General features: G+C 45.1%; 1 protein-coding gene across 4 annotated transcripts in view; it reads left to right on the forward strand.

Annotated features, from left to right (window-relative positions):
• NCAM1 (neural cell adhesion molecule 1) overlaps positions 1-15990 on the forward strand; it is a 327998-nt gene that overhangs the window by 297654 nt on the left and 14354 nt on the right. For 3 of the 4 annotated variants that reach the window (XM_060105673.1, XM_060105674.1, XM_060105676.1), the window contains exons 14-15: positions 11488-11612; positions 14993-15173. In XM_060105673.1, coding sequence (XP_059961656.1) covers positions 11488-11612; positions 14993-15173 — 306 coding nt within the window. The remainder of the gene's footprint in view (positions 1-11487; positions 11613-14992; positions 15174-15990) is intronic. The other variant, XM_060105675.1, reaches the window with a different exon arrangement.

Here is a 15990-nt window from a genome sequence, read left to right on the forward strand (position 1 = left end):
AGGGAAGGAATAGAAGCTGGCTGCCCAGGGAAAGGGAGAGGGTGAGGAAGGAGGGAGCCCCTGCTCCCTGACAGCACGCCCTCCTTTGCCTCCTGCAGAGTGTGGCAGTGTGTGCCCCGAGCACGCGGGGAAGGAGAGGGGCTTCTAGCCTCCCTCGTGCTAGAAAAATTATGGCCTCAAAGAGCATAACCAGGCTCTGTCAAGTTTGTGTGCTGAAAGTCTAGATGAAAGTTCTGGAATTCATCTCCTGATGGCCAAACTGTACCATCTTTCCCATCACGGAAAACGTTACACTTCATCACAATCTGTAACACGTTCCAAGCTAGCTTTTATAACGCTCTAATGACGTGGGCTTGTGTGTTAGGCCTTAAACTCCCTGACAAGTCAACCGGAACGTGTGTGTGTGTGTGTCCACAGCTGTGTGCGAGGTTTAGATTGTATAATACTTCTGAGTGCACAGGAAAAATGACGTGCATCCCATTAAGGGTAGTCAGAGCAGAAGGCAGAAAGCAAGAATGCCAAGTACAGCTCCCGCTCCACTCCCTGGGCCAGGGTTTCTGATACATAATTGAACAGAGAAGAAAAGAGTTTCTGCGTGTTGCACGGAGTGGTTCCCTTTTCTACTGCAGAGCATAGCTGAGGCTCCGCTTTCTTGGTGTTCTCTGCGTGTGCGTGCTGCAGTGAATTTTAATTCCTGACGCTTTTGAGGTTACATTTTGTGAGCAGAGCAGGCGACAATGAGCTGTACTCACATGGGTTTAATTCAGGTGATGGGTTTCTCTGCATTTGGAAAAGGAATGAAATTAATAGCACCCTTTCATCTGCTAACAACGCTGCTCTAGTCCTTTGCCGCTTGAGTGCAGTGTGTGTGCCGTGCAGAGCATAGCGGGAAAAGGCTACGCAATGCATTTGCACAACTTGGGTCATATTTAAGGTGTCTCACTGTAGGTTGGTCTTCTCTGGAAGGAAAACCATCTTGGATCCAGATTTTTCCTTAAGGGAGGAATTAGGGGTCTCTCCCCTGACATAGGTTTAATTTTTAAACATCAGGCATTTCTTCCCACAGGTAAAATGATGAGCAGTGACATCCAAAGAGAAGAAAGTTTGAGTCTTCTTTATTTTGAACCACTTGACTACTGACCCAAATTGTAGGTCCCAGTGGATCCTGGGATAAAGGAAAGACAGTCACGATTGGGCAGCAGCGTGTATTTAGCATGAACATATTTCTCAACTGTAAGGCAGAATGGAGCACGTGTGAATTGCAGTGAAACTAACAGCGGGGTAGCTGGAAGCATCCAAAAATCCATCAATCTTCTGTCAGTCAGGAGGGTTGAATATAAATAATGTCTTTTATTTTTGCTTCTGTGTGTGTGTATTGATTCATTTATAATTGTGAATGAATGAAGTTGGCCTAAGTCAAATCAAAGGAGAAACTGCTCAGTTGTCTATAATCCCTGCAGGCACCCTTGGTTGGAACGTGCCAGACCCTGTGCAGTGTTGGACAGTGAGAAGCAAACACTCTTATCAGCTCACAGTGGCAAGGGACTGTGTCACTTGGTTGAAGCATTTCTCTCGAATCAGTTTTAAACACTGGTGTGCTTTGGGCAGAAAGGTATCTTCACCTTCCTTCTTTGCCCTCCTTCTCTCTTAGCGGCAACGGGTAGTAGCCAAAATGCCCCTTAGCCTGTGCAAGTTAAGGTGGGCAACCCAAAAGGCCTTTTGCTGCAGCAGAATCACCCAGTAACAAATCAGATGTAAATATAACATAGGACAAAAAGGAGTATAGGCAAATGCAAACAAGAAAGCTGTTTTTTTCATTGTAAAAATCAAACTCGTGTCTTATCCATTCACCACAAGTCTAAAGAGATAACTGTATCCACAAATGCCCGAACATGTGTTTAATGTCAAATTCTTAGCTCATTGAGCCAGGGGTTCAGTGTCTGCTGTTCAGTGTTGACAAAGCCATGGTCTCAACCTCCGGAAGGAAACCTATTCCCTTCTGCACTGGCCTCTTTTTTTTATTATTTTGTTAGAATCTTTATTATACTACTTCATCGTTCTTTACTTAACTGTTTTTTTCATTGAAGTATAGTTGCTGTACAATATTATATAAGTTGCAGGTATACAATATAGTGATTCACAATTTTTAAAGGTTATACTTCATTTATAGCTATTATAAAATATTGGCTATATTCCCTGTGTTGTATAATCTATCCTTGTAGCTTATTTTAAACCAAATAGTTTGTACCTCTTCCCCACTGGTACCCATTGTGCTCAGTGAAATAAGTCAGACAGAGAAAGACAAATACTGTATGATGTCACTTATATGTGGAGTCTAAAAACTACAACAAACTAGTGAATCTAACAGAAAAGAAGCAGACTCACAGATGGAGAGAACAAAATGCTGGCCTCTTCTTTTATATGTGTCTTGATTGGGGTTATCTCATGGTGGCCCCTAGGATAACATGGGTAGACGAATACGGCAGTGAGATGAGATCCCTGGCCACCTCCTCTGCCTGCATCCTCCAACCCTCGCTCATCCCACACCTGCCTCCTCATTGCACCAAAGGAAACGTGAAATGACTCCTTAATGTAATGTAATATTTTGTTCTTCCAGGGCACACGGTCTGCGCCTTAAAAATCATGGGACTCTTCCTTCATGACCATGCTCTGTTTCATTGCCCTTGTTTTCCAAGGATGCCGAGACATTTCTGGAATCTGTGAAGAATAACTTGCCTTGTTCTTCTCCTTCAACAGTCTCCTGGATTGACTTTGGCATCTGGGTCCTGACAGAGACACCTCCCCATTTCAAAACAAGTTTCCATGCTCCTCCTTGACGTGGTATTAATATGCAGTGTTGCAGCTGTAGCTAATGCTTATTGGTGTTGTTAACCAAATGCTCTTTATGATTTGTTAGTCTTCTATTTCCGGGCAGTTTTACTGCCCTTCCAATGTTTCCTATATATGCTGCTAATTTAATTTAATTTCTCCTTTTATTTAGTCTGTGATTTTGTTGTTGATTTTTCTCCCTGCCCATTGTTTACATCAGTTTTTAATTTTTTTGTATTTTCCATGTGATCTCCTCCACTTTCCTTTCAACCAATCATGTGCGTGCGTATCATGTGACTTTGTCATGTGGCTTGCATGGTGCTGATGATGTCGTCCACGCTGGTGAACAGAAGGTAAAACTCTTTGTTCTGATTAGTGAAATAAATCTGGGACCACAGCCTGGCACATAGGGCCCACTCATTTCTTCCTGTCTCGGATTTCCTAAGCAAAGCCATTTGAGAGATTTCCTCTTGTTCTCAGTCAGTGCAAATCCAGAATTCATCATCTTCGTAGCCTTTACATGACAATTTGATACCATGACAGCCTTTGGTTTAATGGTTTGCTTCAAGAAATTTGGCTACAGTAAAATCACTTGAGCCATGGCAGAACTTGCACCTTTGAATTTTTACCAGATAGCTCATAAACATTATTTCCCAGAAAGCAATGTTGCAAGTGAGCTTTATAGCATTGTTGTTTAATTTTGTAGTTCTACAAACCACAGCTGCTCTAAAATGTCACATTTCCATAAAAACATAACATTGCTACAGAGAGAAACGTATCAATCCCAAAGGTTGTATTTGCTCAAAACCAATGAGAGAGTTTCATAAACTTCATGCAGATTGAGGACTTTCTGAAATGAGAGATTTAAGAATTTGGAATTAGAGCAGTTTGGCTGTGATGGCCGAGGTGTCACTTTTCAAGTGACCCACCTCCCACTCCGGGCAGGAGGGAAGAAAAATCAAAGCAAAAGTCACTTGACAATTACCAGGACTGGAGATCCATGTAATCCAGAAGCACACAATTGACCCTTGCAGCAAAGGCAAAAAAAATTATAGCCTAATTAAGCACACAGGAGTGACAAAATAATAAGTTAATATTGTGACTGTCACCACCTTTTAAAAACATTTCTTATTTACCATGAAGAGTAAAGGAAGCCTCTGCTCACCACTTCCCCCAGTAAATTCAAACACCCATTCAAACCTACCCTGGGAGTCACATGCGTGACTAACTGAAAATTTGTAGTTCACGTCACAACCTGAGACACACACGGGCTAAACTGATCCCAAAAGCGAAACTAACACCAGTAACCCCCCCAGGGCGCCCGTGCATGCGAGGGGTCCCCGGCGACCTCGCTTCTCTGAGAGCTGATTGGGCGACATCCACACGAACGAAACCATCGGCCATTCGTCTCGCATGTGCTCTGTCCCTGGTCTGTCCTGTGTCCCGTGCACCCCACGTGTGTGAGCCCTGTTTGTGCCACCCCTCGCCCTCCGCATTGACCCCCTCTGAGAACTTCAGCTCTCTGGGTGTGGCCTCCGTGCCCCAGTTTAGTCCCATTTACAGCCAGACTCCTGGACAGGGTCTTGGATGGGAGGCATCCTTGTTCCCAAAAGGAGATGTTTAACATTTACATCGTATGAAATAAAGGAGGGATGTCCCCAAAGCAGGAAACCTCTATAGTGCTAAAAACTTGGACCCAGCTTAAAAAATTATCTTAATCTGTGAGTCTTAGGGCAGAAGAAAGAACATTGGGAACCTATGATTGTATAAACTCCAAGTCCCACACACACAAAAATGTGGTTTCATTATTTCCCTGAGGGAGACAAGCTCTTTTCAGACTTGGGGTGACTGCCCAGAGGCTGAACCTTTCCCCTGACAGCTGAAGTGTAAGCAGATATTGGGTTGAAACCCCTTAGTTTCTTCTGTAAAACCAAGTTGGGTCATTTCTGTGCAATGCTGTGATTCAGAATGAAGCGCAAGGTAGAAGCTCATTCACACCTCTGAGAAGAGATCTCTTGCAGACACTTTAAGCAAGGCTAGAAGTGTTTGAAGGTGTTTCCCACAGTTGCCCTAGAATCCCGCCTTAGTAGTGGTCTTGGCTGTCAGTAGAAAATTTGGCCAGTACTAAAAAATCACCTCGGGTGCCTGTGGAATTCCGAAGCGTGATCAAACCACCCCTCTCCTGCCATTTGCAAGGGGGCAGGTAGAGGACGGTTACTCAGATGAGCAACAAGCAGCAGGAAATGGCCTTTAATAATAAAATTGAAGAGAGTGGAGAGGCTGGAGCAAATAAAATTGACAGAGGAGAAAAATAAATCTTAGTTAGGGATGGCTCCTCTGGGCATTAGTAAGGGTTTCAGGTGAGCTAAGCCTCATGAAGAGGGTTTAAGTGAACAGTGGGTTGGTTGTATGCCCACAATAGATTAAATCCAGTGGCCACTACCCTCCGCCCTCCCCACCCCCCCGCAAAACTGCCTACGGTGTGGTTAACGTATGCCAGGTGTCCGTGCACCTCCAGTTTCCATCCAGAAGAAGGGAGGTGAACACAGGCATTGAGCACCGCCCAGGGCCACTTGGTCCCTGAGCCCACAGAGCTCTGCAGGGAGGGGTCCATGGCAGGGAAGCTCAGACACCTGACCCAAGGGCACAGGCATGGGTTTGTTGGAAGTGTAAATTTGAGCCCCTGGTGCCAAAGTTTATTTCTGGTATCATGACATCACATAACTGCGGGTCCCGCTTCCTCCATGCCTCCATCAGCTACCGAGGACTCTGCATAAATGGGACGCCCTTCCCAGCAGCATGCATGTGATGAGATGCCCCCTGCACCCCCCTGTTCGTGTGCTGCATGTTTGAGCATGGATCCCTCCCCACCCATTTATAATGATCTTTTTTTCTTTAGCTACTGACACTGACTTGTACTAGGAAATGCTGATTCTGATGAACTAAACTCCTTAACACCCACTCTTCCTTCTTAGATCGAAAACATCACTAACCATCCCTTCCACCGCCCCCTCCTTTATTTTTTACAGCTGTGTGTCTGGATTGCCACGGTCTTTGGCAGGTCGACATAGACTTTTCACCAGGGGTTCTGCTCTAATTGCCTTTATTCCTAAGGATTCCCAGCACTGGTGGTTACCAGGGTAGAAAGCTAGCGTGAAGGGACCAAGGCAATGATGTATATCAGCCCGAATCCTGTGGGCAGGGACCGCGGGGTTCAGAAAGTGCCCATTTCCCTAAGGTTTACCAGTATGAGGGCTAAAACCTCCCAGGAGCCTCATACTTTTAATAACGAATCTCACGTTCATGAAATAGTGTTGGAGATGTTCACGCACCCAACTTGTGACCTCGGAGGCAGGAGCCAAGTTAATTGTTGGTGACGCCAGTTATTTCTGTCTTAACTTCCTCAGCCTGGATCAGCCCCCATAACCACAAGCCATACCTTCGTGGTCGTATTTTCTTTTTAGGATGATAAAACAAAGATAATTGATCAATGAACCTGTTGGTGTTTTCATGACACCCACGAGAAGGGAATTGGTACTTTTGTGGTTCGGTCTGTCCGAGTTCATTTGTTGCTGTTTAACTCGTCCCCGGTGTTGCCAGGCCTCCCCCACCAGCGTTCACTCCCATTCACAATTCCCAAGAAAACTCACGCTGGGAAGATTTGTGTACTGGATGCCTCCATGAGCCTGGCCACAGAGAGCCAAGCATCCTTTCTCTGTAGAAGTGGGGGACCTGGCCACGCCCATACCCGCTTGTTCTGTACCCCAGCACTCCCCAGAGCCAGGGACTAGGATGGCAAAAAGTCAGGTCATGCTAGCCCAGCAAACCCTTAACAGTTAAGAGACAAGTGCTCAGGAGAAAAAGAACGCTTTACTCCAAAGGCCTGATTTGGGGGAGCGATGCTCGAGACAAATGGATGCCAGTCCAAGCACTGCGGGCTGCTGTTTGGGAGTACTGGAAAACCACCTTAGACTAGAATAGCCAGGTAGGCTGCCAAAGCGGCATCAGGGAGATGTTGAGGGTCCAGGAGTGTGTGTGGCATAGGTCACATTCGTCTGTTTGACATTAGGGCTAAGAGGTTGGTCTGAGGAAGGGGAGTTGGTGGTCTAATAACTAAGTCCTGATTCCCTTTGGTAATTTGCTGATCCCATAAGGACCGATCAAGCTTCGAACTTCTTGATGTAATTTTAAATGTTCTTGAATTGGGAACATCAAACAAGCGTCATATCAGAACAGCTTAATCATACATTTTGGACTTTTTAGAACAGTTTCAAATTGCTTATAAGAAATAATCAGTAAAGGGGAACAGGCATTAGGAGAAACAGAACAAACAGTATTTTTAATGCCAGGCAATCCTTTTTGGTAGTAAAAGATTCTAATGCAGGCTCTACAACCATCATTGGGTTCTTCTCAGATGCACCAAACCCTGTGTGGGTCCTGATGGGAGAGAAAACAAAGTGGGTGAAGACAGAACCCAGGTCCAGCCTGTCTCAGCCTATTGGCCCCTCAGCATTTCATTCAGAACACACAACTCTTGGTCCTTGGGCTTTTTGAGTGAGAAGTAGAATATTGTTTTCCTTCCAGAATTCATAGTTGCTGTTCAAAGGCCCTGGGTTTGCTAGAATTTTTGTTGTGGAATTCAGATATCCAGCGGTAGTTTTCTGATCCCAGGGCTTCTGCTGACGAGGAGAAAGACATGAAGCTGACTCTGATTTTAGGGCCAGTAGCACCATAATTACAAAGAAGAACCTGCAATCTACATGGCCAGAAATACACATTTCAATTACGGTTTCTAAGGGGAATTTATAGGACCTGCCAGTAATACTTTTGACTGTATGCGGTCTCTCTGGTACATTCTTTTTTTTTTTCTTCCGTACACAATTTACATTCTTCTAGAAAATACCAGAACTGCCTGATATTTCATATTTGTTATTGACAAGGTTTATTTTTATGAATACCACTGTTTTAGTCTTTACATAAAATATTTAGGGAAAAAAATTTGACTCATGGCTGAAGCTAAACTCAGAAGGTATAATTAACCCTAGGGGTTTTCTTGAAGCCACCTGCCGATTGCTGCTGAATTGCAAACCAACATTTACAAATAATTACAATATTGGTTTTGCTGAAATTACCCATAATGATTTCAATCAGAGCAGCCATCTCAGAACAGAGTGTACGCTGGGACCCTCTAAATAATTTCCTCTCTTAATGTGTTCAATAAAGCAGCAAGCCTCCTGAATGCCAGGCCCGTTTCTTTGGTGTCAGCCCCCTCCCTCCTCAGGCGTGACTGGAACATTCTTTCTGCAGAGAGCTTAGGAAATCGTTTCTTTAACCCCATTTCTAATCTTTAAAAAAAATTGGCTGTCAATAAACATTTGAGTAAGACAATTGATTAAACAAATATTGCTCTTTCCACATCTGCATGTACTTACAACAAGTTGCATGGCCATAACGTTGGTCCAGATCTCTATGATATTAGTTGAATAGGATCATCCTTTGGAAATACTGTCATAGGAAGTGTTAGATTTCTGTACAAGGGCCCCACCATGCAAAAAATTGAATAATACTTGAATAACTAAGTTATTTCATTTGGCAAACAAAATCTTGTCTTAATCACCTTTGAAACTCGAAAGCCTAATGGACTACCCAGTACTTAGTATGTACTGAATGTGCATTTGATGAATACATTATCTTTAAAGTACTCTAAATGATATGATATAAAATACTCTAAATTCTATGAGAAAGCAATACACATCAGAGTTACGTGGTAGTCACTCAGCTAAAATGGTGGCAAATTATAGTGTTCTAACGTCTATAAATGTTAGAATTATGTTCGAACTGTGGTATAATTTTTAGTGGTTGCTCTGTGATTCCCGCTATATTCTTTTTGAAACAAATCCAAAAATAGGACAGCACCTTCATCGGGGCTCTTGGTTTTTGCAGGGATTCCTTGGCTAGATTTTTGTTCATATGTCTTTGAAGACTCTTGGGGTCTGTTTTTCAAAGACAGGAATTTTTTGAGATAACTTTTTTTAAATTGTAGAAAAAATGGGCTACTCTGTGCCTAAGTGCTATGGAATTGTTGATCTTGCGGTGCATCTCCCTAAAATTGACTGAACATCCTAGATTTGGGGTTCTGTGTTTTACAGCATCATGAAAATAGCCAAGGTGTTCTTGACAGCTCATCCTAGCCCAGTGACTGTCACAGTGTCATGGTGATATCAGAGTGAGGAGAAGCCCTCGGGAGCATCTAGTATTTTGCAAATGTGGAGACTGAGGCAGTGACCTAGCCAAGGCACTAGACCCCCTGAGCTCCACTGTGGCATCCTTAGCATTCAGTTCTAAAGGGAGCTTCACAACATTGGAGAAAGCCCCTCTTCTAAGTAGACACTCCCCCCAAAGCAGGGTTCAGTGTTTTGCGGTATTGATTCAGCCTTGGAGAGCCATATGGCTCAAATCTGAGAGAAAATAGTAAGGAAGGTACAGACAGAGCAGCCCCGGTGGAATAATCTCTATCTCCCTTCCTAGGAGGCCTCTGGGGAAGGACAAGGTCCTTGCCTGGTGGGTGTATTGGAAGGACCGCTGATGCCACCTCCTTCCCTGCTTCTTAAGGCAAAGAGACCATTAATCCCAGAGTCAGTGTTGCAATTCTGAATACAGAAAGTTGTAATGATGAATGTAAGTCTTCATTCAGTCCAGGGTCACCAACATCCCGTTTCACCTGGGACTAAGGGTTTGTCCATGGTAAAGGACTTGCAGTGCTAATGCCTGGAAAGTCACAGGCTAACCAGGACGAGGTGGTCACTCTAACTGAGCAAGAGAGTAGAATTTTGTAAAGTTCTACTGCATCTCCTATTCCATTGTTCAGCATTGTTGAATCTACACAGACCTCCTTCCCTACTCTAAAATATACTCCACTTTGAATTTCTTTTTGGCACTGGATATCTCTAATGGTATAAGACATCATTGAAATATTATCTAAGACTTAGAATGGTCCAAAAGAATTTGAGAAGCGTACGCACCTTGACATTATCTAAACCAAACCTCTAAGTATTTTCCACTGAATAGTTGGCGCTGGTGGCTAGATAGTGGCGTAAAAGCAGGACAGGTCTTCGCCTGAAGCCCATTTATCTTTTGTTTTTCTTTTTCCTTAATTACTGATTGAAGAAAACAAATAATAAGCACAAATTTTCCTAAATACTTTATCCCTCAGACATTAAGATTACACAGCCTCCCTGTTGTTGCTTTTATGTGTCCCCGTGACTAGTACGTGTGCACCAAGATCGCCTTGCGATCCTGTTAATTGAGCTTGCAGGTGGTGTGTGTGCTGCCGACCCAGGCCGAGTAGCAGGGCTCTCGTTAGCTTTGTCTCTGGTTCCTCCTTGTCTCAAAGGGAAAAGTAGGACACTCGGCCACTGTAGGTTCTCAGAGTAGCTGAGTGAGGACGGTGGGCTGGACTGACCTTACCAGCAGCCTTCTCATTAAATTACCAAAGGTACACGGTAGGTGATGAGGCCCAAAGCCAGGTGACAAGCCTCCCCTGGCTCTCCTATCCCATGTCTGTGATTCTATCTTCCAGAGAACAAGCGAGGACCACCCACCCAGAAGGTACTGTTTTATAGGCTCTCCAAATTTTCTGCCTGAGGTCATGATATAGATACAGAGATGCTTTCCACAGGAAGTACAGGGTTCCCAAGTGTTTTAAATCTTCATTTTAACTTTTTATAACAGATGTTCTCTCATCTCATTGCTTTCAACATATACTAATGAAATAGTTTCTCTTAAAGTAAATCGGCATCTTCCTGAAGAACCATCCCAGCCCTGGTAGTTTGTCACATACAAGTTCATCTTTCTTGTCGACCTTGGATTCAGAGTTCTACTGCAAGGAAGAGAGAGAAACATTGACTTTTTTCTGCTGAGAAATGCTAAAGACATATTTCCCTCGCTCTTCTCACAAATAAAAAGACTTTAATGATCGTTCCATTAATACAAGGTACCAAGGATTATCACTCAGGCTGTTGAGCCACAAATGCAGTATACTTACAAGAAATTTGCCTACAGCAACCCGTGCTTTACTTAATCACAACTGGAAACTCGTTATTTTTTTTAATGAATCTAAGTAATAAAATTTAATTCATGCAAAGATGGTCACAAGAATGCAGCATCATTCCACCCCAGTTAGGGATTAGACCGCTGGGATGAATCGTATATCCAGGGAAAAATAACTGGGCTGCTTTGAAAAATTATTTGATGGGTGTAAGTTTTCTCCTTAAATGCTTACATTTTCCCATATTTCAGGCTGTTCCTCAAAATGTACCAGGTTCATAAAAGTTAAATCTGCAGTTATAAGAGCAGCTAAAAGAACATACAAGCACGTGACAGAAAAAAAAAAAAAAAAAACACTTCTCTCTAAAATGGTAAAAGAACTATGCTAGTAGGGAGGGCGGTTTCCCAGAACATTCCCAAAAGGCATTCTCAGTTTGGGCTAAGTCTGAGGCATCCAACTGGAATTCAGAGTTTTATATGTATTGCTTTTTAACTATTTGAATTGCTGAGAAAGCAAGAGGCCAGCCCCAGCCCATCACTACCTCCCATTCTGATGGATTGGATTTTCATTTTGTGGATGAAAATGTCATGTGAATTACGTGGCTGTTTCAGGGGAACCCAGTGCACCTAAGCTCGAAGGGCAGATGGGAGAGGATGGAAACTCTATTAAGGTGAACCTGATCAAGCAGGATGACGGCGGCTCCCCGATCCGACACTACCTGGTCAAGTACCGAGCGGTGAGTGGCCTCCTTCCCAGGCTTCATACCACCCCGCAACCCTGACACCTGCCTTCTTGGAGCAACAGCGTGCAAAGCCCAGGGGGGCAGGGGCGGCCTCTGTGCCTGGCAGGTGGCTCCTGGGTCCAGGTTAGGGTTTTACATTCCAAGATTGACTTGCAGCCTTTAGGTCATGTCTACGCTGAAACCATTTTTTTTTCAGTCCCCTATTTTATATTTTTTAATTGAAATACAGTTGATTTACAACGTTGTGTTAATTACTTCTGTACAGCAAAGTGACTGCAGTATACATATATGTACATTCTTTTTCTAATATTCTTTTCCATTATGGTTTATCATAGGATATTGAATATGGTCCTCTGTGCTACGTATAACATGGATAAACACAGAGACCATTTTAAAACCTCTAAAATGATTTTGGTGATGACAAATCCATACCATGACTGATTTTTCTGCTTCCTACATTTTTCTACAAAGTTATCCTACCATCACCCAGTACTTTTTGCAAATAACATACTGATATCTGATAATCACACTTGGATAAAGTGTGTATCATAGGCCAGGCATGCAGGCCCATGATCACATGCACTTTCTTCTCCCCAAGAACCCTACGAAGTTGGTCTTAATGATTATCCCCACTTTACAGAGGAAGTAAGTGAGGCTTATGCAGTCAGTGACCGCATGACTCATACAGCCAGGCAGCCACGGTTTGAATCCAGGTCTGTGTGCCTGAAGAGACGGTGTCCTTAGCCCCCGGCCTGGGCTGCCTCAGGTCCTAAAGCAGCTCCTTCCCTCACCCCACCCCCAGTGCTCGTGCAGCCCACCTGAGCTCTTGTCACCCTGCTGTCCGGCTACCAGTGAGCCTGGCCTTAAGCCTTTTCTTCTGGGTTTGCCCACCACCCATCTAAGATTTCTGACATTCCACCTGTCATCCCCGACCCCCAAACTGAAAATCACCCCATTGTGTTTTTTGGGGGTTTTTTTGGTTTTAGAATGACCCTTGACCATTGCCTTCCACAACCAATTGCTCAGAGGTTTAGAGGCAACATCTGAGCATTGGAAATAGCCTCTTGCTAGGATTTCTTGCCCGTAGAAAATAATGAACTTGAGAGGAGTTTTCTTTGTTCAGATAGCCCCCAAAATAGGCTTTTCCCAGGAAATTTGACTTACTCCCTCTCTGCCTTTTGATCAGCCCTGCTTGAAGTGCCGTGGGAGCCCTAACCCAGTTAGGTCTACAGAGAGTCCGTACAGCACAGAGCCCTCCCGGGCACACGTCTCAGCCACTGGGCAGCCTGTCAGTCCACTTAGCCCCCTCCTCCTTAACTGTGTAGTCAGGTGTGAGCCTGATGTTGGAGGAGGAGCCTCAGTTGACTTTCCTAAGGCCCAGCCCAGAGGCACCACCATCTGAGAGGTCCCTGTGGTTTCCTTGCTATGGAGTAGGATGCAGGGACTGGGCAGGTGGTCCCATGGAGCCCACTGGAAGTGGGCAGTGTGGGGGGAGGATGTTATTATGTGTTGTTATGCTGATGTGGCCCAACAGACATGGGACCCAATTCCAGCTTTACCATTTAGCAGCGTGGGACCTGAATAGGTCACCCAGTCTTCCATAATCTCCATCTCTCCATCAATAAAATGGGGAGAGCCTATCGAGCTGTTGTAAAGATTAGTTATAACATAAGCAAAGAACCTGAAATGTGCCTGATACTTGGAAAACTCTGTACATGGTAACTGTGATAATCACTGGTATGATGCAGGCTGGGGCTGGAAGTATCTCCCTTATGAGGCCACATCAGGTGTCAGTGTTCCAGCAGAGCCGTCCCAGCTGTGCCAGGCAGGCCTGCATTACAAAGACAACTGGGGCAAAACACTGGGATATGTTAGACCTCGACAACCTTAACTGTCCTCTCTCTTCCACCTCAAAATCCTAATATTTGCTGAGCATTACTATTATTATGTATTATTACTATGTATTACGTAACGTAATGTTTGCTTTATATTCTGGCTCTCTCTTTTGTAATGATGTGTGCCAAGGAAAGAAGCCTTGCATAGAAAGAGGACAAAAAGAGCTGAATTTCTTCATTTTAAATGAAAATGGGGCACATGCTGACACGCTCAGGAGCCAACTTAGAGCCATAGCCTGGCTTCCAGTTAGACGCTGAGGACATGAGCACCCCCCTTCCACCATTTCCCCACCCTGGTCATGGCCATGACATATGGGTCATATCCCATTCCTAAAGGTATCTCTTTGGCTGGTGCCAAGCATTTTTCTGGGAAGACGGCTGGCTTTCCTGTAACGTAACTCTTCCTCCAGCCTCAGCCACGGGCTAGACCACCTTCCAGGTGACACTGCTTGTATGTTCTGCTCTTCCGGGGAGCAGCCCATCATCCAGTAGACATGTGTCAACGGCTCCCACCCAGAACAAACTCACTGGCAAACGTGTAGGATAGAACTGGAAAGAACATTTGAGAAAAGAGGGGCACCGATAACTCCAGCTTCGTGCCTGAAATCATGCCCTGGGCAGTGCTCTGCTGAGCTTAGTGTACCTTGTAGGCACTCTGGGCACCTCAGCCCTGGACCTGACAGAAGAATTCACACCTGTGACACCTCCAGCCCCAGTCTCAGAGACCAGGTCACACTGCATGGAACAGGACAATCCAGTTCAGTGCAGTAGATGTGTGTTGAGCTCCCTTCTATGAAAGGCTTTGGGCACAGAGGCTCTTGGCCACAGCTCGACTGCCCATGTGGCTTGGGGAAGTCACCTGACCTCTCCCTCCCTTCCCCATCATCAGCTTTAGTAAGGGCCGGGCAAAAGCGCTGGCAGGCTTGTTGTAGGGATGCAGTGAGAAAATGTGCAGAAAGCCTTTAGTCCAATGCCTGGCACGTAGTGGGTGCTCCATAAATGATAGTTTTTATTTTTAATAAAAGTAGAATCTGTGCAGTGGTCCCATGTCAGGGAGGTGAGTCACACACCTGAGTGTGACCAACATTCTGAAACAGGACAAGAAACACAGTTGTTGGATTACTCTTCTAGGTCGTCCTTAGGCCATGGGCCAGCATTCCAGAGTGTAGCTTGGGTCCCTGCATGCTCTCAAGGTGATGCACAGAACATTGAAGAGTTGGCCCCATGCCACACTGGCAGTCTGCCACTGTTTGTATTTGCAGGCATGCAAGGTTGACCTCCTGACCTGCGTGATCATTTACCTTTGGGTTTTTCAGGCTGGTTAAGAATAAAGCCCACGTCCTATCTTTGGTTTTTATTTCTGTTTTGCATGCACCAATCGTTACTGACTCCCTTATGTTTCTTCTGTTAGCTGGTCTTAGCAGCTATCTCATCTAAAGCTTTCTGGTGTCTTGTATCTTTCTTGCCGATTTCTCCCAGAAGCTCTCCTCCGAATGGAAACCAGAGATCAGGCTCCCATCTGGCAGTGACCACGTCATGCTCAAGTCCCTGGACTGGAATGCCGAGTACGAGGTCTATGTGGTGGCTGAGAACCAGCAGGGAAAGTCCAAAGCAGCTCACTTTGTGTTCAGGACCTCGGCCCAGCCCACAGCCATCCCAGGTATGACGGCTTTGCTTTCTGTGAGTTTCCTGCTTTGAATTAATGCACAAGTGCCGCACCTCCTAATGTGCCTGAACAGCCCCTGACAACTCGCTTGCTTACAGCCATCCTCATGATCGGTTGCCCATGCAAAGCTTAGTTTTGCTTTGTACCTAGCTGTGCAGTAGGTTGAGATGGACTGGACCCCCAGGAAGGCTTGGCCAAGCCTCCTGAGTGCAGGTCCTGTGTCATTCAGCCTTGGAGGACTGATGATAAGCCAGTCCGTGGGACCCCTCAGATGGGAAAGACCCCAGCTCCAGCCAAGCTTTGGATGCTGGTGGAGGAAGGATCCTTTTTCGAGACCTTATCTGCTATCTACCATTTCATACAAGGACCACGTAACAGTTTTTAAGCACTTTCTATCTGATGCTTGCTTACCTGCACAACTGTGGTCCAAATCTCTTCTCTGTGGGAACCCCAAGAGAAGGAATATATGGTGCCCAGTTAGTTAGTTAAAAATCCTCTCTGCCAAGGGCCTCTCAATTGAAACAAAGATTAAATTGAGCCACTTGAAACAGAACAAGTGGAGAAAGTAGACGCTGGAAACCCCCATCCATGAAAGGCAGTCCAGTCTGCTAGAGGCCGGGATGGGAGCAGCTCTCCCAGGAGATGCAGATCTGTCTCTAGGGATCCAGGACCAACTCAAGTGTGGGAATAAAGTGAGAGTTCTGCTTTCTGGCCCAGCTGCCTTGCTGCTGATGGCCAGTCTCCTCAATGACCTCATTCCTCGGAGCAGAAAGAGATCTTCATCGTCCCTCTCTGCTTTTCCAGAGCAGCC

This window comes from Mesoplodon densirostris, chromosome 7, assembly GCF_025265405.1.
Source record: "Mesoplodon densirostris isolate mMesDen1 chromosome 7, mMesDen1 primary haplotype, whole genome shotgun sequence".
NCBI classification, from domain to species: domain Eukaryota; kingdom Metazoa; phylum Chordata; class Mammalia; order Artiodactyla; family Ziphiidae; genus Mesoplodon; species Mesoplodon densirostris.